At 44.0% G+C, this 21,867-nt stretch overlaps 1 protein-coding gene across 2 annotated transcripts in view; it reads right to left on the bottom strand.

Annotated features, from left to right (window-relative positions):
- Positions 1-10,756, bottom strand: part of RNF169 (ring finger protein 169) — an 85,337-nt gene extending 74,581 nt beyond the window's left edge. For both annotated transcript variants that reach the window (XM_045816148.2, XM_045816149.2), the window contains exon 1: positions 10,219-10,756. In XM_045816148.2, coding sequence (XP_045672104.2) covers positions 10,219-10,720 — 502 coding nt within the window. In that variant the 5' untranslated portion in view covers positions 10,721-10,756. The remainder of the gene's footprint in view (positions 1-10,218) is intronic.
- Positions 10,757-21,867: the final 11,111 nt, after the last annotated feature.

Here is a 21,867-nt window from a genome sequence, read left to right as displayed (position 1 = left end):
CCATCTGAGGAAGAACTGAGTCTCATCTGAAAACCTTTTGTTGAAGCCATTTGGCAAGCTCAAGAAACCATCAGCATCAAAACTTGATGGGTGCCAACAGTGTCAAAAATGGTAGGGATAGCTATGGGGCACTCTTAAGAAATGCTGTATCACCAATGCTCGCTATGACATATTAAGCAATACTATGTAGAAAGCACAAACCTCTGTGGATTCAGTCAAAACCTGATTTAGAAGAATCATGAACAGGAATATCCTGCTAATTTATTACTTCACTTCCTTTTATAAATATATGTTCAAGTGATAAGTTAAATCTATCTCTAAATAAATTTATAAGAGCTCTTTCAGGAAGCATAAAGTTAAAAGGTTTAAGTGATAGGAAAGCGTTGTTTGGTAAATGACAGTGCATCTTACAAATGATGGCATCTTAAGAGTCGATGAAATATAACATAGGCACTTCAATTTTCCTTAGTTTTGTTTTAGTTGTATTCCACAGATTTTGAGATAGTTGTTCCCACTGTTACTCAATTCTAAATATATTCCAATTTCCATGATTTTGTTCTTTACATTATTTAGGAGTTTGTTTTTGCATTTTAATTTCCAAACATGGACTGGGAGGGGATGGGTTCTATTGGTCATTCATTTCTAATTTTACTGTATTGGGGTCAGATAACATGGTTTTTGTAGAAATCTTTGGTATTTGTTGAAACTTTTCTTTGTGCCTAATTTTGTGCACATAATTTAAATTTAAAAAGAATGTATATTCTCTAATTTGGGAAAGATATGGTTCTATATATATGCAGCAGATCAAGTTATACATAGTATTTCTTCTAGTGGTTACCCTTAAATTTTTAATATGCATCTGACTGAGAGCCTAAAGTTAATCAATATCTCTACCTTCCTGAACTATATATAGAACCTTAGAACTCTTTAATACTGATCTCTTTCCCTCCCAGCTTACATTTTATCCTTGTCCAATATTTTAGCTCTACTTCGGTTTTGGCCCCCCACACATTTATCATAACTATTTTTGTTTTATACAGTCAATGTTGGCTTAGTTTACGTACCGATTTCTTTGTTCACCATGACTTCTTGTATCCTTCCTTCTTCCGTTACATTTCTTTCCTCCTTAAGTAATTCTTTAGTATAATAGTTGTTTCAGAAATAGCATGGTAAATTCTCCATATTTTTGTAAATCCGAAAATATTTTTATTTTTCCCTCACTTTTGAATAAGTTAGCTGAGTACAAAATTCAGATCTCTCTCAACACTTAGAAGACATTATTCCATTCTCTTCTGGCCTCTCTTGTTGATTACAAGATGCCCACTCTCGGTCTGTTGCTCCTTTGTCTTTCCTTTCTGGTTGCTTTTTAAAGTGCCTTTGGTGTTCTGCAGTTTCATTGCAATGAGTTGAGTTGTGGGGGTTGTTTGTTTTGTTCATTTAATTATTTCTAGGGCCTCTTAAGTCCAAAACCTAAGGATTCATGTCTCTATATTAATTCTGAAATATTCTCAAGTCATCATCTCTTTCGATTCAATGTCTCTTCATTCCATTTTTCTCCTTCTGTAATTACTAGTAGATGTCAGGTCTTCTTGATCTTTTTCTTCACCTCTTTCAGATTTTCCTTCATCGTTTACTGTTTTGTGTTTTCAGGATTTCCACATATCTAATTTCCAGCTTGCTGATTTTCTCTTCATCTGTGTAAGCTATTGCTTATTTACTGAGCTTTTTTTTAACCTCACTGGCTATATTTTTCATTATGTTTAGCTCTTTTTCAAATGTACCTGTTTCATAACGTCTTATTCATTTTCTGGGATGTCAATTACTTCTTTAATGTCTTCAGTCATTTAAAATTTGCTAATTTAAATTATCGTTCGAGTTGCTATTCTACTATCCTGGTTCCCGGAGATATAATCTTCTTGCTTATTATATCTACTAACTCTCATTTATGTTAAAAAAATGGTTTCCTCGATGCACACAAAGAAACAGAGATGTTTTACACGTGCACGTGCACACACACACACACACACACACATGCACACCCCTACCCCGGTAGGCAGAACACAGACACGGTCTGTCTCTCTCTGACAAAGCTGCAAACAGGCCCCTGTAGGGTTTAGCTATATTCTAGCCACTTCTCCCTTTCTCTAGAAAGGCACTCACCTGGGTCTTGTTAAATATGCAAAATTTAGGGGGCCACTTCCCTCAACGCTTTGTCTTAGAGGAGAACCCTTGAATGGAAGTGCTCCATCCAAAATGCGTTGTTTTCTCTTGATGCTCTGGAGCTGGGCAGTACCTCTGTCTTTCCTTTTCCTTCCTGGTCTTTACGAGTCCAGTCCGTCTCTTAATCCGGCTCAAGTAACCTCTGCAACTTCCTCAGGGTCAGCCATCCTGGCCCCGCCTCAGCCTTGTCATTTGTTGCCTCCCACCGGAGGCCCAGAGACTTAGGACCCAGGGTCCCCCTCCCTCCTCCACTTCACCTTTCCACAGGGCCTTCCTGCTCAGCCTCCCCGGCCTTTCCTAGGGAGGAAACAATCAGTGGTCTTTTGGTTCAAATTAGAACTTAACCTGAAGAGAAGGAGGAAGGCAACCCTCTGAATTCACTCCAATCTATTCCTTCCAGAGAAGCCCCAGGGATTATTTTAACATGCAAATGTAAGGGCAGTGACTTTATTTTATTTACTGATCTATCTATCTATCTATCTATCTATCTATCTATCTATCTATCTATGTATCTATCTCCTCAGGGCCGAGAACAGTGCTGGGCACATAATAGGTGCTGTTTTCGGCTTAAACGCCACCTCCCCGGGGAAGTCTTCCTAGATTCCCTCAGGCTGGATTAGAACCACCCTACCCCCTCACACACTAGCAGGTGCAGACATGCACACACATGCACTAAAAGCACATAAATATATATCTTGTATGACACACATCACAATTGTAATTAAAATTATTATTACAATAAAACAATTATATCATGTTATAATTAAATAATTATCGGCATAAAAAAAATGGTTTCCTCGTGTGTCACATTTAATTATAAGTGCATCTTCAGCTGGGCTCCTTCCTTAGAAAATCTCTTCTGGCCCGAGTTGGGAGGACCCCTTAGAGTCTTGTTTTTCCTTTCACCAGGTGACCCAGGGGTGTTACTAGTTTGGAGCCAGCTTTTATATTAATTTCTCAACATGGTGACACTTAAACCATATAATATAAACTCAGATCCCAAATATAACCAAGGCATGTCTTGTGCTTCACTTTCTCAGAGAAACTTTTTTTTCCCATTTCCTTTCCATATAGAACCCAGGCAAATCAAGACAAGATTTCTTGTTACTGGCTTGTGTCAGTGGGAAGATTTTTCTCTACCCACCCTTTGACTTTGAATGCACATCAAGAATCCCAGGTTTGTGCAGAAGTCTTAGTTTTGGTTCCTTTTTCTACATGGTTAAAACTCAGTCCACTAGGAATAGAAAACCAGAAATAACCCCTCCCTCCACCCCTTCACCCTGCTCCAGGGCAACACAGCATGAGCTCAAGGCTTACTGAAGTTTTGGGTTTTAGTTTCATTTTTATTTCTAGAACCTGGAGATTTTCCTGTCTTTCCTGCAAGCTCAGGAACACATTTAAAAGAACTGGTAGCTCGGTATCATCCAGTTTTTCTGGATATTTGTAGCAGATAAGTCTTATCTCAGTTAGCCATCTTGCTAAAAGAGAATCTGGGCTCTCCAATCCATTTGCTACATTAACCCCATAGGAGTAATCACTTGAAAATGCAAAGATAGAACTCCTCTTAACTCTTCAGTGAATCCTTACTCCTGAGCACAGCATTCAAAGTCCACGATTATCCAGTAACTGCTGATCTCTGGAATTCCATCTCCTTCCACTTTCCCCCATGAACTCTATGCTCCAACCACTCCTACGTAACAATCCCTAGAAGTCTCGTTATTTCATACCCCCGTGCTTCTAAATATACTGATTTCCTTCATCTTTATCCTGCCGTCACCCACCTACCGAATATTCAGGGTCTAGTGTCTAACTTTTACTGAAGCCATTCCTGACCCGTCCCAAGTTTGATTCTCTTCGTTGTGAAATGGCTAACATTCATTGAGCTCTTCATCTGCCACGCATTCTAATAACTCATTTAGTCTTAACGACAACCTTATGATTTTGCTATTACTATTCCCACTTTCTAAATGAGGAAACTAAGGACACACAGCTATGAATGGCAGAGTGGGAATTCAAACACAGGTAGTCTATCTCCAGATCCTGCTCTGTTAACTTGCTCTATTAATATATACTTATTGCTTTCTACAATTATATCTTGCATTATGGTTATAATTGCATTTATTATATGTTTCAGGGGCATGTTTATATACCAATCTTCCCAACTACACCAACTTGAAGAGAAAGAGTCATGTTTTTATTCTATTTCTAGTTCCAGTGCCTAGCACATAGAAGTCCCTCAAATGGTTACTAAATTAATGCATGACTGAAGGCAACACCCCCATAGCCACTGCTTTAGTCCAGCCCCTCTTCATCTCTTGCCTGAACTACTAAAATAGCCCCCTAACTGGACTCCTTCATTTTTTTTTCACATCTTTCCTCCATACTCCAACCAATATTGTCTTTCTGAAGCACATTATGATGATGTCATTCCACTTACTTAAAAATCTTTAAGGGCAGGAGTGCCCGGGTGGCTCAGTCAGTTAAGCATCTGACTCTTGATTTTAGCTCAGGTCATGATCTCAGGGTGGTGAGATCGAGCCCTGCGTTGGGCTCTGCGCTGCGCATGGAGCCTGCTTAAGATTCTCTCCCTCCCTCTCCCCATTACCCCCTTAAAAAAAAATCTTTAAGGGCTCTGCATCATCTATAGGATAAAGTCCCAAATTCTTTTATCGTGACATACTAAGCTCTTTGTGATCTAATTTCCATAGTCCCTTCTCTTCTCCTTCCCCACTCCAGTCCCACATTCCATCAATATTTGACTCCTTGTCAGTCCCTGAATAGGCCAAGGGTCTTCACACTTTTGTACATGCAGCTTCTCCCTGGAATGGCCATCCTCTCCTCCCTCATCTGATGAATTCCTACTCTCTTCAACATACAGCTCAAATTCCTCAGCTTTCCTCCACTCTTAGTTATCCCATTCCTATGCTCTGTTGGCATTATGCGTTCACCTCACTTACCACTTTGTAATGTTATTAGGTAAGGCGTTTGTCCAACCAGACTGCGAAGACTCAAAGAGCGGGGACCATGTCTTATTCATCTTTGTTACTGTATCATCTTACAGAGCATGTGCCCCCAAAATGCTCACTGAATTAGTGGGATGATATTTGACAAACATATCCTATACCCTACGCTCAAAGAAACTCCAATATAAATGAATTCAAGGGTAAGCAACTCACCCAGGTTAACTGGAAGGCAGGCAGGAGTGGAAATATGAATGGACAAAACCAAATACTTCCTAAATCCCTGCTGCTCAATCCTCAATTCTATAGAATAGAGATGGTCCTCCAGTGGCAATTAATGTTTAGTTGGTGAGGTGATCTCATTCTCCGTTGTTTCCGGCATTAGTATAACACATAAGGACACTCTCGAATTCTGGAATATGTGTCATTAAGGATAAAAAGTTGAGTCATTTTATACATTCCAAAACAAATCCTTACAGATGAGGGAAATTCTTGTCCTTTTACACTACAATCACATGATTTCATTATTCATTAGTTCTAAATGCAGTTTAGGCTGCACACATAGCAAACATTGTCTGCCAACTGAGTAATAAACCAGAACTACTTGTTAGTCACAGAAAGAGGAAATTTTTAAAATGTATAATGTTAACCCTAAGTGAACAGGGAGGTTGGGTAGGATTAAAGGGAAGGGATAAATGAGGTACTATTCAATTTTTGAAATGCACTTTTAACACTCAACATTTTTTAAAAAGTGCTAACTGCCAGTTTAAAACGTTCACTGGCCTTTGTCTAGCTTTTCTCTTCAATTATTACCCATGGTAGAAGGAAAAGAACTGTCCTAAAAGGTCTTGGTGTCTTGTCTTTTTTTTTTTTTTTTAAGATTTTATTTATTTATTTGAGAGAGAGAGAGCAAGAGCGCTGGAAAGGGGCAAGGGAGAGGGAGAAGCAGAAGCAGGGAGCCCGCCATGAGGCTCAATCCCAGGACTCCGGGATCATGACCCGAGCCGAAGGCACTTAACCCGTTGAGTCACCCAGGCGCCCCAAGGTCTTGGTTTCAAGTTCAAAGGCAGTATAATTCAGAACGATCATGCTTGATTTCAAATCAAAAGACTAAATGAATTCTTAAAATCCATTAATTATTATCAATGAGACTTAAGTACTGCTGTTGTATACACAGTTGACCATTGAACAATACAGAGGTGAGGGGAGCTGACCCCTGGCACAACAAAAACTCCACAGTAACTTCTGACTTCCCCGAAGCTTTACTTATAGCCCACTGTTGACCGGATGCCTTACTAATAATACAAAATGCTGATTAACATATATTTTGTATCTTATATGCATGATATACTGTATTCTTACAATAAAGCTAGAGAAAAGAAAATGTTAGGAAAATCCTAAGAAAGAGAAAATGCATTTACGGCGCTGTAACGTATTCATTGAACAAAATCCATGTATAGGTGGACCCACAGAGTTCAAACTCCTGTTGTTCAAGGGTCAATTGCAGTTGCAAAGGTATCTATCTATGCCTGTGTGCTACATTTGTTTTGAATCAACAGACCAAGACTGTCTCTAAGTTTAGAATATAAGCTCCAAGAAGAAGAAACCTTTGACTATTTCATTCACTAATGTCTCCCAAGGACCTAGAACAGTGCCTGGCTGACAGAGCATAGGCATTCATTGCATACTTGCGAATTTTGCTCCAAACGGTCCAAACACTACGTCGGTATACGCAACGAGCTACAGCTCCTGGAGGAACACAAAGCTGAAGCAGCCTTCACACAATGTTGCACACATCCACTGATACCATATCCAAAAGCAAACCGACAATGCATATAATAAAACGAAACATTTTATACAGGAGTCCTTAAGGTTCTGAACTTTAAGGCTTGCCAAGAAGCTGGCAAAAAAAACAAAAATGTCACCAACACAACCAAAATTTTCAACAAGCACAAACTCTTGCACTTATCTCATAGACAATTCAATTCTGAAAGAGCCATGGGGCTTCAACAACAAAATTGGAAGAATTTCACTTAAACACCAGTGCATTTACTACAAAATTTAATTTCCAGTATTATAGAGCAGGCCTGACCTTTCTTTCATCAATTGGCCTAACTATGCCAAAAGAATATTGCTAAGCAATATACTTCCGACTATATCTAAAATTGCTAATTCTATTGCTGTTTCCCACTCAAAAACACAATGTAAATATTTATAAAACCGGTATCTTTAGTTTTCCCTATTAAAAGCTATCATGAGCATTTAACTGGGAATTAGGCTATGTTTTAGTTCTTATTTATGGATTACCCTTCTGGTCCTTGTTTATCTGCTACTAACTCATGATGCCCATTAGCTGGTCACTTTTTTTAAGATTTTATTTATTTATTTATTTGACAGACAGCAAGAAAGGAAAGCAGAGGGCACGGCAGAGGGAAGGGAGAAGCGGGCTCCCTGCTGAGCAGGGAGCCCCACGTGGGGCTCGATCCCAGAACCTGGGATTATAACCTGAGCTCAGGGATCATGACCTGAGCCAAAGGCAGCCGCTTAACAGACTGAGCCACCCAGGTGCCTGTGGTCACTTTCTACTCTCTTCTGGGCCTCAGTTCTCCCTCCCATAGAATGAGGGACCTGTATTAAAACAATGGTTCCTAGCTTTCTTTTTGCAACTCTTTCAGAATCTGATGAAAGCTACAGGTGACCTCTCCATAACAATACATGTGTGTGTGTGTGTGTGTGTGTGTGTGTGTATAACAATTTCATGAATAGCTATTTATAACAGCAAAAGACTGGAAACAAACTAAATGTCCACCAGTAGATGGTTAAGTAAATTGTTCTAGCCACTCAATGAAATTCCTTGTAGCTATAAGTAGAATAAAGAAACCTGATATGAAAAGATTTCCATCATGTATTGTTATATGAAAGAAGCAAGTTACAGAACAGCGTATACAATATACAACCTTTTGTGTAAAAAGATCAAAAACTAAAATAAATATATCTGAATTTTTATGTATCAGCATAAAGAAACTGGAATAAATGAGAATTTTGATGTTGGCGGGAAATGAGTAAAGGGGTAGGAGGAATCTTTCCATTGTATACATCCTTATATGTATGTGAATACACTACATATTAGAATTTTAAATTAAAGAACTGTATATAACTTCAAGAAGTCCAGACAACCCACCAAAGCTAGAAGATAATTCCCAAACCCTGCTCAGCAATATTCTTCCATAATGATTTGACTTAATAAGCCTGTAATTATATACACTCAATGATCCAACAAGAACATTTAAGGAAAAATATTTTTCATCACATCCTCATAAACATATAAAGTAATTGCTGGATACTCAGTGATTCAATACATCCTAATTTGGAATCTCATTTTATATAATTTTCCTTAATCACTGATACACTTTATGACAAATTTGTTCAAGGGAAAAAGTTTGCACAAATTATCGAGCCATAGTCCCTCTCATAGATCAAATTTCAGACTATTTCACAGAGGAGTCCAGACTTTAGAAATAAGAATAGAAATTTCTATCCTATTTGACCATCTAACCAACAGTACTAGTAGGGAGACCAGAAAAATACTTTTTTTTTTTTTTTTACCATAACCTCAGAATTTGAAGCAAATTAAAAGAGCATATGAGATCATCACACAGCACCCACAAATTAGATGACATCTGGGGAGGCTTTCTTGCCTGATTTGAGCAAGAATCAGATGGAACTGTGTTTTCATCCTTAGGCAAGTTACTTAACATCTGGGCCTCAGTTTCATCTGTAAAATGGAAATAAAAGTACCTATCTCATAAGGATGTTATGAAGCTTAAAAGGAATAATAAGGAATATGGAAAGTAAGGCGGAAATAAAAAAGTAAGGTATCCTAGGACAGTGGCAGGTGTCTACTTGAATCACAACAGACTGCATTCTGGAACCTGTAGTTTCTAGACACTGCACTTTCATATACAAGCAACGCCTTCTTTTCCCTACTGAAAATAACACATGGCAGAATTCCCAACACAAAACGTGCAAATATCTGGCCTTTCCTAATCATGCTTCTTGAAAATCTCCTCCTAGGTAAGCATTTCTTATCAAAGAGCTGTAGATGTTGTATTGATTGGATGTGTCTCAAAAAGAGTCCTAAGTTATAACACAGTTTTGTTTTGTGGTTTTTACAGGACACTTTCTATGTCAAGCTCAGCACCAAAGAGTGGCAGGCAATGGGGGGGTAAAGAAAGGCAAGAAGTTGAAAGCAACAGTCCTGCCTCAGATTTTTAACTGCCAGGATGATAGTAGGAAACCTACACTGCCATGGAGATAGAAGCAGCCCTTCCAACCCATCTCCATTTACTAAACTTTTAAACCCCATCCAGTTTTGTTTTGTCTCCAGCACTACTGGAGCTTATTAATTTTTGGAATTATTATAAATATAAATAACCCTGATTTATTGCTTCCTCACTATGTGCCAGGCTCTGTGCTAAGCATGCATTTTTCGAGACTTTGTGAAAACTGCACATGTGAGTTCATTCTCTCAACCCACTCTACACTCAAGTCTGAAAAGCTCCCTTCACATCCTCAAGCGCAACCGGTCCCCTTAACTCAGGATACTCCATACCTCTCACTGATCCATTCAGGCCCAGGAGCCACTTCTTTACACGCAGTTCGACCCCAAGCTCTTCACCCAACACTAAACCAAGCACTTCTCTGATCCTCCGGGGCCCCTGCAAAGTTCGGAACCCTTCTTCCACACACCATTCCAACCTGGCCCTAACTTGTTCCAAGAATGCCGTTTCCCTCCAAACTTCTGACTTCCGTAAGGCGCGGGATCCCCTCACTGCCCCACCAAATCCATCCTGCCCGTACTTCATTCCGAAGTTCAAAATTCAGAAATAGATGCACCTGGACAGAGCCCAGTTCCAACCCCACGGGAACTCGAGTTCGGCCGCTCGAGTACGGCCTGGGACCCTCCACCCCCTAACCAGGCCAGGCCGGGCGCGCTCGGCCTCGCTCCAGACCCCAAAGGGAGGAGGGGAAGCTCCACCTGGCTCTGCGGCCGCGGCGCGCGGCTCCTGCTCCGGCCTGGGCCCCGCGGCGGCCGCGCCCCCGTCCCGCCGCGGGCGGCAGCGCTCGGGCTGGCCGCGGCGGGCGCGCTCGCCCTGCACCTCCGCGTCGGCCTGGCCGTCGTCGCGGGCCCGACGGCGGGCGCAAGCCGGGCCGCGGGCTCGGCAGCGCGGGCAACCCGGGCCCGCTGCGTCGGCGGCGCGCTGGGCGCAGCCTCCGCACAGCGAGTGGCCGCACGGCAGGGCCGCCGCTTCCCCCGGGGTCTCCAGGCACCCGGCGCAGCCCGACTCCTCCGGCCGCGGCGGTGGCGGCGGCTGCAGCAGCGGTGGCGGCAACACCAGCAGCGCAGGGCCAGAGGCTGCGCCCGGGGCCCCAGTCTTGGCTGCCGCCATCTCGTCACAGCGGCCCCGTCGGCCCCGCCGACTGAGAGCTGCCGCTGCCGCCGCGGAAGAGGCCCGAGTACTCGGACCTGCCGCCGCCATCTTGTTTCCCGTTTGAAGGGAGAATCCGTTGCGAGGGAGAAGAGTAGAGGGCGGGGCAGTGCGCGGCGGGCGGTGCTGTCTACATATTTATGAGGGGGCGGGGCTCCAGTGAGCCCGGGGTAGCTTCTTCCCGGGCCTGATTGGCGGAAGGCGAAATCTCATTAATATTTATGATTACCTTATATGCAGTCTTCAGCCTCGCCCTCCAGTCTTTGCAATTTCCTCTTACTGAACCAGATGAAGTTGAGGATTGAGGGAATTTGGAAATTCTGAGCGATATTAAACTTTATGAAGTAATTACAGGTATTCATCCAGCTATACCCTGATAACTAAGGCTAAAGTGAGTAGGGAAGATAATGAATTATCTAGAACCTTCCTTCAGTGCTTCGTTTGATGTGAGGGTAGCTGTCATGACCAGGCCTACTGTGACCAGCAACTAACTACCAAAAATAACAGCTTCTCGTCAGTCCTCATCTCCATATCCTCCCTCTTCATATCCTTCCCGGAACTCCCTTCCCTTGGCTGGCAAGACCATACTTTCCTGGGCTTTTTTCTCAACCCCTCAGCTCTTTCTCAGACTCTTTTGAGCCCTCCCCCTTGTTTGGGGCTTAAGTGTGGGTATTCCCCTAGGCTCGGGCCTCAGTCCTTTGGGTGCCACCTCACCCTCACCTCACACTTTCTTCCAGCTCAAACTCCCAAACTGATAATCTGCAGTCCAGACCTCTTGAGTCCAGCCCTGCCTATTCAACTGCCTGATGGAAACATTATCTTGGATGTCTGCATTCCTCACCTACAAAATTAAAGTCACTGTTTTCCACCCTAGTTCCAAAACAGCATATTTCTTATTCCCCTTATCCTGTTAAAGGTACTATCCTCCCAGTTCCTCAAGCTCTAAACCTAGTGTTCTTTACTTTTCCCTGATCTCCCACATGTGTCAGTTTCTTATTCTCCCACCAAAATGATGATTTTCCCAAGTATCTTCTCCTCTTCATCCCACTCCCACTGCCCAATTCATGTCTCATCTCTCACGTAGATTATTGCAGTAGCTCCTATGGATTATCTTCCTGCCCACGGCCTCTCTTCCTCCAATGCATCCTCTACAGCTCTCAGAGTTGCTTCCCAGAGGACAGCTCGGACCTCGTCATTCCCGCTGGGGCTAGTCACCAAGTGAGGTGCTCGGACTTTGATGCCAGCCCCCCTTCTGGATGCAGAGGGGATGGAAGAAAAAAAAAAATGGCTCCCCTTTGATAGATGGTTCTACTGTAGCAATTCTCCCACGCTTTGCTTTCTTTGCACTAAGGTAGATCTGGAACAGGAGGACATTAAGCAAATGGCATTTCCTGTTGGGAATCTTTATAGGAAAGCATACATTTTATAAGGAGAGTAAAATCAAAAAAGCAACATAATGGAATGGAAGGCATCAGAGGCCCTGGTTTTCCATGAGACTGCCCGGAAATAGTGTCCGAACTGGTGGTAAGCCAGAGTGATTGGTGGAAGTCAGAGAACAGGAAAAAGAAAGTCGATTCCCAGGATGAGAACCAGATGGCTAAAGAACAGTCAAGAATTGAAGAAGAGTCTTTGAGTAATTGAAACAAGATCTTGTGTGCACAGAGGCCCAGTCAGAATGCTGGCAAACACAGAAGTATGGCTTCGGCTGGACTGTCCTTTATCTGGGGATCCTCCGCATTTCAGCACCCAGTTGAGATTCCTGAGTATGCTTTGCCCAGATTCTGACAAGGAGGCCTGTGGTCCAGAGATCAAGCCAAGTACAATTAGAAATAGGACCCTCGGGGGGCGCCTGGGTGGGTCAGTCGGTTAAGTGGCCAACTCTTGATTTCAGCTCGGTCCTGATCTCGGGGTCCTGGGATCAAGCCCTACATCAGGCTCCATGCTCACTGGGGAGTTTGCTTCAGGATTCTTTCTCTCCCACTGCCCCTCCCCCAGCCAGCTCAAGCATGCGCAGGCGGGTATTCTCTCTCTGTCAAATAAATAAATAAATCTTAAAAAAAAATAAAAAGAAAAGAAAAGAAATGGGGCCTGTGGTCTGGGCTCATTCTTGACAGCTTGCGGCTCTTAATCTGAAGCCTATTTACTGTTGGAAGAGCTGAACCACAGACATGCAACATGCTTTCTTGGACACAAAGACAGGAAATTTTCCTTTACAGAGGGAAAAAATAAGAGGTCTGAGTAGCACTAGACCAATGGCCAGGAGATCTAGGATTGGTCCTGGCCCCTGTATCCCTATCATTAAATCACTGTGTGATTTCGAACAGGTAACTTCTCTGTGGGCCTCAGTCCCCTCATTTTTAAAACAAGCGTATTGGAATTCAGCAGTCTCAACCTCGGATGCACCTCAGAAAGGTACACACACAACAACAAAGTCCCACTTCAGATCTACTGAACCCCCAAACCGAAGGTGAAATACCAGCATGTGTATTTCCTTAATGCCATAGGAATTCTTATGAAAACTCCCAGATAAGACCCACTACGGTAGATCAATTCAAAGGTCTCTTTTAGCTCAACCATTCTAGAAGTCTGACTCCCAATTTCTCCCAGTCTCTTCTTTCCTCTATGCCGTTGCCAGAGTAATCTTACTAAAGCAGTAGCAGGCACAGAAGGCAAGGCAAACCTAAGAAATCTGGAGAGTTTTTCACTGTGTGGGAAAATGAGGGCGATGAGGATGATTCTAACGTGTCAAATCTAGGAGCCTGAGATTATGATCGCAATTGACAACTGACAAAAACAGAATATATGGAAAGGAAAAGTAAAGATGAGGGCATGGTAGGCATTTTGTTTTATTTTAGTTTACCACCAGCATCTCAAGTCCTTCTTACTTGGGGGAGTGCCCCACTCTATGCAATATTTGCAGGATTGCTAAGACTAAGGCTGAGAGATATTCTCCCTGCCCCCCAGTGGCTAGAATACGACATAGGACCCCACCTGGCCACACATCTCTGAATTTTGAATCTTCAGGGAATGACACGAGACCTACTGACAAGCTTAGAATTATTCAGAGCAACAGAGACAGTAGGTGTCCAGCCACAGTGGGTCCCTCAGAGGGGTTGGGAGTATGGGGGTCCCTACCATAGTGATGGTGGCCATTCCAGATTGTTCCTGAGGCACGAACTTGGTTGTGGTGCCTGCTGCCTGGCCTTGCTAGGTTACAACCCATTTTCCATATCCAACTCTCCAGCCTTCCTGTCAACTCTGTAGCCTTCCAGTAAATTCTCTTTCCTTGACATTCTCACAATTTCTGGCGTTTGCATCAAAGCACTCTGACGGAGACACTGGTTTGTTGTTTTTGAAATGTCACCTGAAAATGGTTGACTAGGGGGCTTTCTAAGTTACAAAACCATGTAAGAAGCTTAGTCCGACAGCCTAGTGTAGAATGAGCCAGAGCTGCCTGTGTTCTCGTTTCTAAGCCCCCACCTGTACCACCACAGAGCACCAAGGGAAGAGGGACTCACAGACTCGCTCGGATGCAGTCATCAAAGTTGCCAATTGAAACAAATCACAGTGCAGCCTCCATACCAATGCTCCCTCTCCAGCTGCTTTTGCTCTGCCGTTCCTACCATATTTTCTAGGGATTGCACTGCTGCCCCAGTTCCCCGCTCTCCCTCTCATACTGCGACCACGGTTCCACACCACCCCAGCCCCCCAGAGCTCCTCATACACATCACTGCCCACCCCGCCCCCCTCCCCAGCAACTGGAGTCTCCAGCTTCCTCCAGCGGGACTGAAAGACTCAGATGTGAAGCAAGGCCATTCAGCCTCGTTAGGGCCTCCCTGCAGGCCCACCAGCCCCTTCTCACCAGCCCAGGTGCTGAGTCTATCCCGAGACCTCACCCATCTAGGAAGGAGAAGGATCAGACCATACCAATGCCACCAATGCTCCCCTATCCTCCTCATCTCTTGGGGTGATATCTTCTCCCTGGATTCTTCCTCCCTCGAGCCAGATTTTCCCTTGAGATTTGGCGTCTCCCCTTTCACTTTAAAGATTCTTGTTACATTCTTTTTTTTTTTTTAATTTATTTAATTGACAGAGATAGAGACAGCCAGCAAGAGAGGGAACACAGGCAGGGGGAGTGGGAGAGGGAGAAGCAGGCTCCCAGCAGAGGAGCCTGATGTGGGGCTCGATCCCAGGACTCTGGGATCATGCCCTGAGCCGAAGGCAGATGCTTAACCGCTGTGCCACCCGGGCGCCCCTCTTGTTACATTCTTACTATTATTCATCTTCCCTTACTTCCCTTTTGATTCGGAGGAAGAAGCAGTTCTTTTTTGTAAAGCTAACCCTTCTGCCATCTTTCCCGCCTCCTCCAGACTCTTTGTAAACACTCTACAAATGCAAATAAGCCTTCGTCCCTGTACTCCTGAGGTCACAGCCTAACAGAGAAACAAAACTATAAGTAAAGAATTACAACAGAAAAAAATTATAACAGAATTACATGTCCTGTAACTGAGACACACACACACGGTAATGAAGAAGCAGAAAGCAAGAGGGAGTGGGATGAAGGTTTCACAGAAGAGAAGGACATTCGAGCTCTGTTCTGGAGGACGAGGAGAAGTTCACCAGGTAGACAGACAGGATGTCCTTCCTGGCATTCCTGTGTGGGACTGATAAAAAATAAAAAAAATGTGGCTGGAACACTGGATTGGACTGAAAATGAGAGACTAAAAGGAACTGGAATTTATTGGGCAAATACCACATGCTAGGGATATGCTAGGCAATGATATATCTATCTCATTTAGACCTAAAATAACCCAGTGAGGTGTGTATAGCGTTATCTCCATTTACAGAGAAACTCAGGCTCTTGGGGGACTATTGAAAGATTTAACATTTGGACCAAAGGAGTAATATGGATGTGTATTTTATAAGACTAACTCTCAATCCTATCATTATCACCGAGGAATAAAAATAATCCAAGCAGCCTTCCTCTTACCTCTGTGGACCTGAGATATCAGTGGACAAAGTACAGGGCAGGTACCGTTCATTGATTCAACAACTCGCTTCTGAGCACCTGCTACACGGTAGGATAGTGCAGGTGCTGAGAATTCAGCAGTGAACAAGGCAGGCAAGGTATGGATGCTGCGCCCGTCTGGCGGGGCCAGCTTTAGGTACAACATTTGGCACATTCCAGATAATGTGGACTGAATGAATGTTATCCCCTTAGACATGCCTTTAAGGTTTAGCGAGGTTCAAGGAACAGAGCATTGTCAGAAAAGGAAAAATTCCGTTTAGCAGATGAGCACATTTGTGGAAAAAAATCAATCTTTAGTTTCCTTAAATTTCCTGTCTAGATACCTATGAATTCACCTGGAATCAGTGACTGTTCTCACTCTGTCTCTCTCTGCCCCTCCTTCCCATCCTCTTGGTTTTTATTCCTCTCTTCCCTACGCTCAGAGTCCCTATTCTTTTTCATCTAGGCTCTGGCCCAAGAGTCCAAGCAACCAATTCCATCTTTGATTTAGTTGTGGGTTTTTTCGTTTTTTGTTTTGTTTTGTTTGTTTGTTTGTTTTTGAGGGAATAGAGGTGGCTTTAAGAAGTCCTTTAGGTTCGGGGCGCCTGGGTGGCACTGCGGTTAAGCGTCTACCTTTGGCTCAGGGCGTGATCCCGGCATTATGGGATCGAGGCCCACATCAGGCTCCTCCGCTATGAGCCTGCTTCTTCCTCTCCCACTCCCCCTGCTTGTGTTCCCTTTCTCGCTGGCTGTCAAATAAATAAATAAAACCTTAAAAAAAAAAAAAAGAAGAAGTCCTTTAGGTTCAACATATAGAGAATAAGGAAATAGGCAAATGCCCTCCCCAACCCAACTTTGAGTGAAACACCTAAAAGACAGCCCTTTATCTGCTAGTGTTGGTCACCTTCCCACCAAAGAAATCCTTCTACTACCTTCACTTTGGCTCATGGCCCTACTCCAAGAAAAGAGTGAAAGGGAGGGAAAAAACCCATTTTGTCATAAATAAATGGATAGATAGTTATACTGACCAGAATGAAGGATGTGCCTCAGAACAGAGCACTGTGACAGGAGCAGAAGAAAAAGTCAGGGGGACTACAAAGCAGCCCCCCAACGATTGACTGGTTTGGAAAGAAACAGATATGAAATGGGTTCAGCTGATATCAGAGCGCATGATCTCCCAAGTTCCTCTGTTCTGAGGAAGGGTGGGATTCTACACCCATTCACCAGTGACCAGTGAGAAACCTGATTTGTTCTCTTCTAGAATGATCATTGTTCCACAGTTCTTTGTTTACTAGGCTCTGAGCTCTGCTATCTCCATCCCTGGGCAAAGCCTGGAGCTGTCTCCCCGGCTGTGATGTGGCTGAGTGACCACCAGGGGGCAAACCGAGACTGCTGAGCTCTGGCCACATCTCCACCTAGTTTCCATGGAGCCAAACTCGGAATGTCAGAGCTGGAATCGGGCTTTAGAAATCATCCAGGACTTCTGATCAAATAAATTCGTTTACAGAGAAGAAAACGAAGGTCTAAAGAAGAGAAATAATGTGTCAAGGCCACATAGTGAGTTCATAGTAGAGTAGGAACCAGAAACCAAGTCCAGTCCTATACACGTTCTGCCACATGAAGCTTTCTCCAGGCTCACATTTAACTGTAGAACACACTGGTTTTTTAAAATATTTTTTCCTATGAAAAGGACTTATATGTCCAATGAGATTGTAAGCCCTCGGGGCCAGGGACTGTGTTTTAGACCAGCCTTGCTCATCTCCTCCTCCAACACCTAGCACGTGGCTCTGCAGGTAGCCTATGCCGAATACCAGATGGATTTCAACAAATACTGTGAAGCTCCCGTGTGGCAGCCCCAGCAATGATTCCTGGTAATACAGAGAGGAAAATGTACTGTCCCTGCCCTCAAGGAGCTCTGTCCCTAAGGGAGAAGGCAGCTATGTCAACACACAACAATAATTCTAGGAGATGAGTTGTTAACGGTGGTGCGGGCAAAGCGACAGGGAAGCCCGGAAGAAAGAGTGACTATCTGGATGGGATGCCAAACTGGGTCCTGAAGAAAGAACGAGAACTCATCAAAAAGGAATAGGAGTTCCAAACAGAAGGAACAGCACAATAAGCCAACACACAGAGATGTGAAGACAAGGTGTGCTAAGCGAAAATGATTGCTTCTGAGTAGCCGGAGCACAGGACATGTGAGAAGTTAGAACGGGGGAAGGAGGAACAGTAAATAAGACTAGAAAGGTCCTTTGAAGCTAGCTATAAGGTTAATGTCTATTCGTTCATTCATTCGATCAACAGTAAGCACCTGCATGAGCCACGAAGCACTGTTGTTGATGATGATGGCGGTGGAATGATAATAAATGAGATAATAATAATGATGATGATGATGAAAATACTAATGCGGTGAAATTCCAAGGACTCGGAGTCTTAAGTCTAGGGTTCACTCCTCGCATGAATCAGATAATCCAGGTAAGTAGTCTATCCTCCATTTATTTTCATTTATTTAAAAAACCATTCAGGGGCACCCCACCTGGCTGGCTTGGTGGGTGGAGCATGTGACTCTTGATCTTCGGGTCATGAGTTCAAGCCCCGCGTTGGATGTAGAGCTTACTTAAGATAAATAAATAAATATTTTTTAAATTCAGTAAGACCCTACTATGTGTGGGCACTGTCCCAAGGAGCTAGGAATTACAACAGGGATCAAGAATTAAGGTCCAGATCCAGCCATCGCACTACTGGGTGTTTACCCCAAAGATACAGACGTAGTGAAGAGAAGGGCCATATGCACCCCAATGTTCATAGCAGCAATGTCCACAATAGCTAAATCGTGGAAGGAGCCGAGATGCCCTTCAACAGATGACTGGATTAAGAAGTTGTGGTCCAGGGGCGCCTGGGTAGCGCAGTCGTTAAAGCGTCTGCCTTCGGCTCAGGGCGTGATCCTGGCGTACCGGGATCGAGTCCCACATCAGGCTCCTCTGCTATGAGCCTGCTTCTTCCTCTCCCACTCCCCCTGCTTGTGTTCCCTCTCTCGCTGGCTGTCTCTCTCTGTCAAATAAATAAATAAAAAATCTTTAAAAAAAAAAAAAAAGAAGTTGTGGTCCATATATACACTGGAATATTACTCAGCTATCAGAAAGAACGAGTTCTCAACATTTGCTACAACATGGACGGCACTGGAGGAGATAATGCTAAGTGAAATAAGTCAAGCAGAGAAAGACAACTATCATATGATTTCTCTCATCTATGGAACATAAGAACTAGGATGATCAGTAGGGGAAGAAAGGGATAAAGAAAGGGGGGGTAATCAGAAGGGGGAATGAAACATGAGGGACTATGGACTATGAGAAACAAACTGAGGGCCTCAGAGGGGAGGGGGTGGGGGAATGGGATAGACCGGTGATGGGTAGTAAGGAGGGCACGTATTTCATGGTGCACTGGGTGTCATACACAAGTAATGAATCATTGAGCCTTACATCGGAAACCGGGGATGTACTGTATGGTGACTAACATAATATAATAAAAAATCATTAAAAAAAAAAAAAAGAATTAGGGGCGCCTGGGTGGCACAGCGGTTGAGCCTCTGCCTTTGGCTCAGGGCGTAATCTCGGCGTTCTGGGATCGAGCCCCACATCAGGCTCCTCCGCTGTGAGCCTGCTTCTTCCTCTCCCACTCCCCCTGCTTGTGTTCCCTCTCTCGCTGGCTGTCTCTATCTCTGTCAAATAAATAAATAAAATCTTTAAAAAAAAAAAAAAAAGAATTAAGGTCCAGGGGCGCCTGGGTGGCTCAGTCGTGAAGCTCTTGCTTTCAGCTCAGGTCATGATCTCAGAGTCCTGGGATCGAGCCCCTTGGTCTCCCTTCCCAGCAGGGAGCCTGCTTCTCCCTCTCCAGCTCCCCCTGCTTGTATACTCTTTCTCTGTCTCTGTCAAATAAATAAATAAAATCTTGAAAAAAAAAAAAAAAAAAGAATTAAGGTCCAGGCTGTCATGCAGTTTTTGTGCTCATGGAGGAGGCAGACACACGAGTGAAGGAATATGTTTCAGATAATGATAAGCGACACAAAGGAAATAAAACAAGGCAACAGAATAAAAAATGACTGGTAGGGGCCATCAGTAGATAGATAGTCTGGATCAGGGAAACCTCACTGGTGTTTGAGCTGAATGAAGTGTCGGTCGGGGAAAAAGCTGAGGGAAGAGCATTCGGAGCAGGAGAAACTTCAAGGCAAAAGACCCTTCAGGGGGTCCAGGCAGCCCAGTGTATCCCAGGAAGCAAAAGAAGTCCAATGCGCTAGAGCGTAGCACGCCCAGGGACAAAGGTCTGAGGTCAGAGGGTAGGCAGAGGCCAGGTCATGGCAGGATGTACGAAATGTAAAGGGTTTGGGTTTTAATCTAAGAGCAATGGGGGAGGTTTGAAGCAAGGAAATGACATTACTTGATTTACATGTTTAAAAGGTAACTCTGAAAAACTAATTAAAGAAATCTGTATATTGCTGGGGAAAAACAGAGATAACTGGCGGCTCCTCAGTCCCATCTTTGGGGGTCTACAAGGCCTGCCGCCATCTGGCTGTGGGAGCCGAGTCAGAGGACGCCGCTCTCTGGCACACTCCTTGCATCATCACAGAGCCACGGAGAGCAGTGTCTGAGGACAAACTGCTTTGCGAAGGTCCCGCTGAGCATGCAGCAGGCAGGAGCTTTGTGCTTGGTGAGCGGTGACCCCTACCAGAGAGGAGGCTTCTGCTTGGTAGCAGAGCTTAGGATCTGGACGAAGCATGATCCCGCTCCACGGCTTCCGAAGACACTTGTCTGCACTCCGTTTCCCTCATGAGGGCCCTGTGAAATTAAGGGCGATGTCTTCCCCCATCCTGGTTTCCTGATGCCTCTCTCCATCAGAATCTCTGTTTGCAGACAGTTCTGGGAAGAGAGGTCCTGCTGAGGTCGAAAAAAAGACTTAGAAATGTTCACGAAGCCACATTAAAGGCCCACACAAATAAATACAGGTGAGCCTCACGTTCATTCTACAAACATTTATTTAGGCCAACTATACGCACAATATCGGGAGATCCAAAGGAATGTGTCCTAAAGTAATAACAGGTTTTAAGGATATCTTTGTTATATGGGTAGGTAACTCCAACCTGGCCGAAGAGTGGGAGTGGAGCGGCGATTGTTCAATTTACAAGTAAATTACCTTTGACGGTTCCTTTAAACAAGACTTTCCTCCAGATGTATCCAAACTGGACCCAGCTTCACACACTCAACCTGTTCACACCTTTCAGGGCAGCATCGAGCAAAGGCAGTGTCCTCCAGCTGGCCCTCAGGGCTCAGGGGAGCGGAGCGTTAAATTCTCGGGAATTTTGCAAGCTGGTCGTTAAATGCGCTCATTCTGAACATTAAATTACATAAACTCACAAATCAGTTAAATTCAAAACATTCGAAGTCTTCAACTCCTGATTCTATTACTACGCTTTACTATCAATATTCTTGAAACGACTTACTATCTATTGGACCTGGTAATGGAAATACCACATAATGGTGCCTACCGTCGACTCCACATTCAGTGGCGTCACATCAGTAGCTTGAAAGGGGCCAAGGTGGGAGTATCTACACCATGGAAATTGGCGACTGCTACAATGCGGGGTTTTTCCCCCTGGAGAGCTGGCTGTTACACATTTATGAGCACGCCACCGATGGAGTCTCTACTATGTAGTCCCACCTTACATTCACTCTTAGATGAAACTGCTTTTAGAATCTTACTTACAGAATTAAGTGGGCTCGGGGCGCCTGGGTGGCGCAGCAGTTGGGTGTCTGCCTTGGGCTCAGGGCGTGATCCCAGCGTTATGGGATCGAGCCCCACATCAGGCTCCTCCGCTATGAGCCTGCTTCTTCCTCTCCCACTCCCCCTGCTTGTGTTCCCTCTCTTGCTGGCTGTCTCTGTCTCTGTCGAATAAATAAATAGAATCTTTAAAAAAAAAAAAAAAGAATTAAGTGGGCTGGTTTAAGAAGTCTTTCCTTGGGGCTCATCTCTCTGATCCTTATCACTATGCTAATTTTACATAATCAAGCCCCCTACAGCCCAGGAGGAGGCCTTAGCTGCAAATAACATGGTTGTTTTTCCTAATTTTTTTTTTTTTAGGTGGGGGAACAAGTGGGGAGGAGGGTCAGAGAGAGAGAGAGAAGCAGACTCTCTGCTGAGC

This window comes from Ursus americanus, chromosome 16, assembly GCF_024610735.1.
Source record: "Ursus americanus isolate L20-20 chromosome 16, mUrsAme1.1.p, whole genome shotgun sequence".
Lineage (NCBI taxonomy): Eukaryota > Metazoa > Chordata > Mammalia > Carnivora > Ursidae > Ursus > Ursus americanus.
The sequence above is the reverse complement of the archived record's forward strand: the minus strand, read 5'-3'. Positions and strand labels throughout refer to the sequence as shown.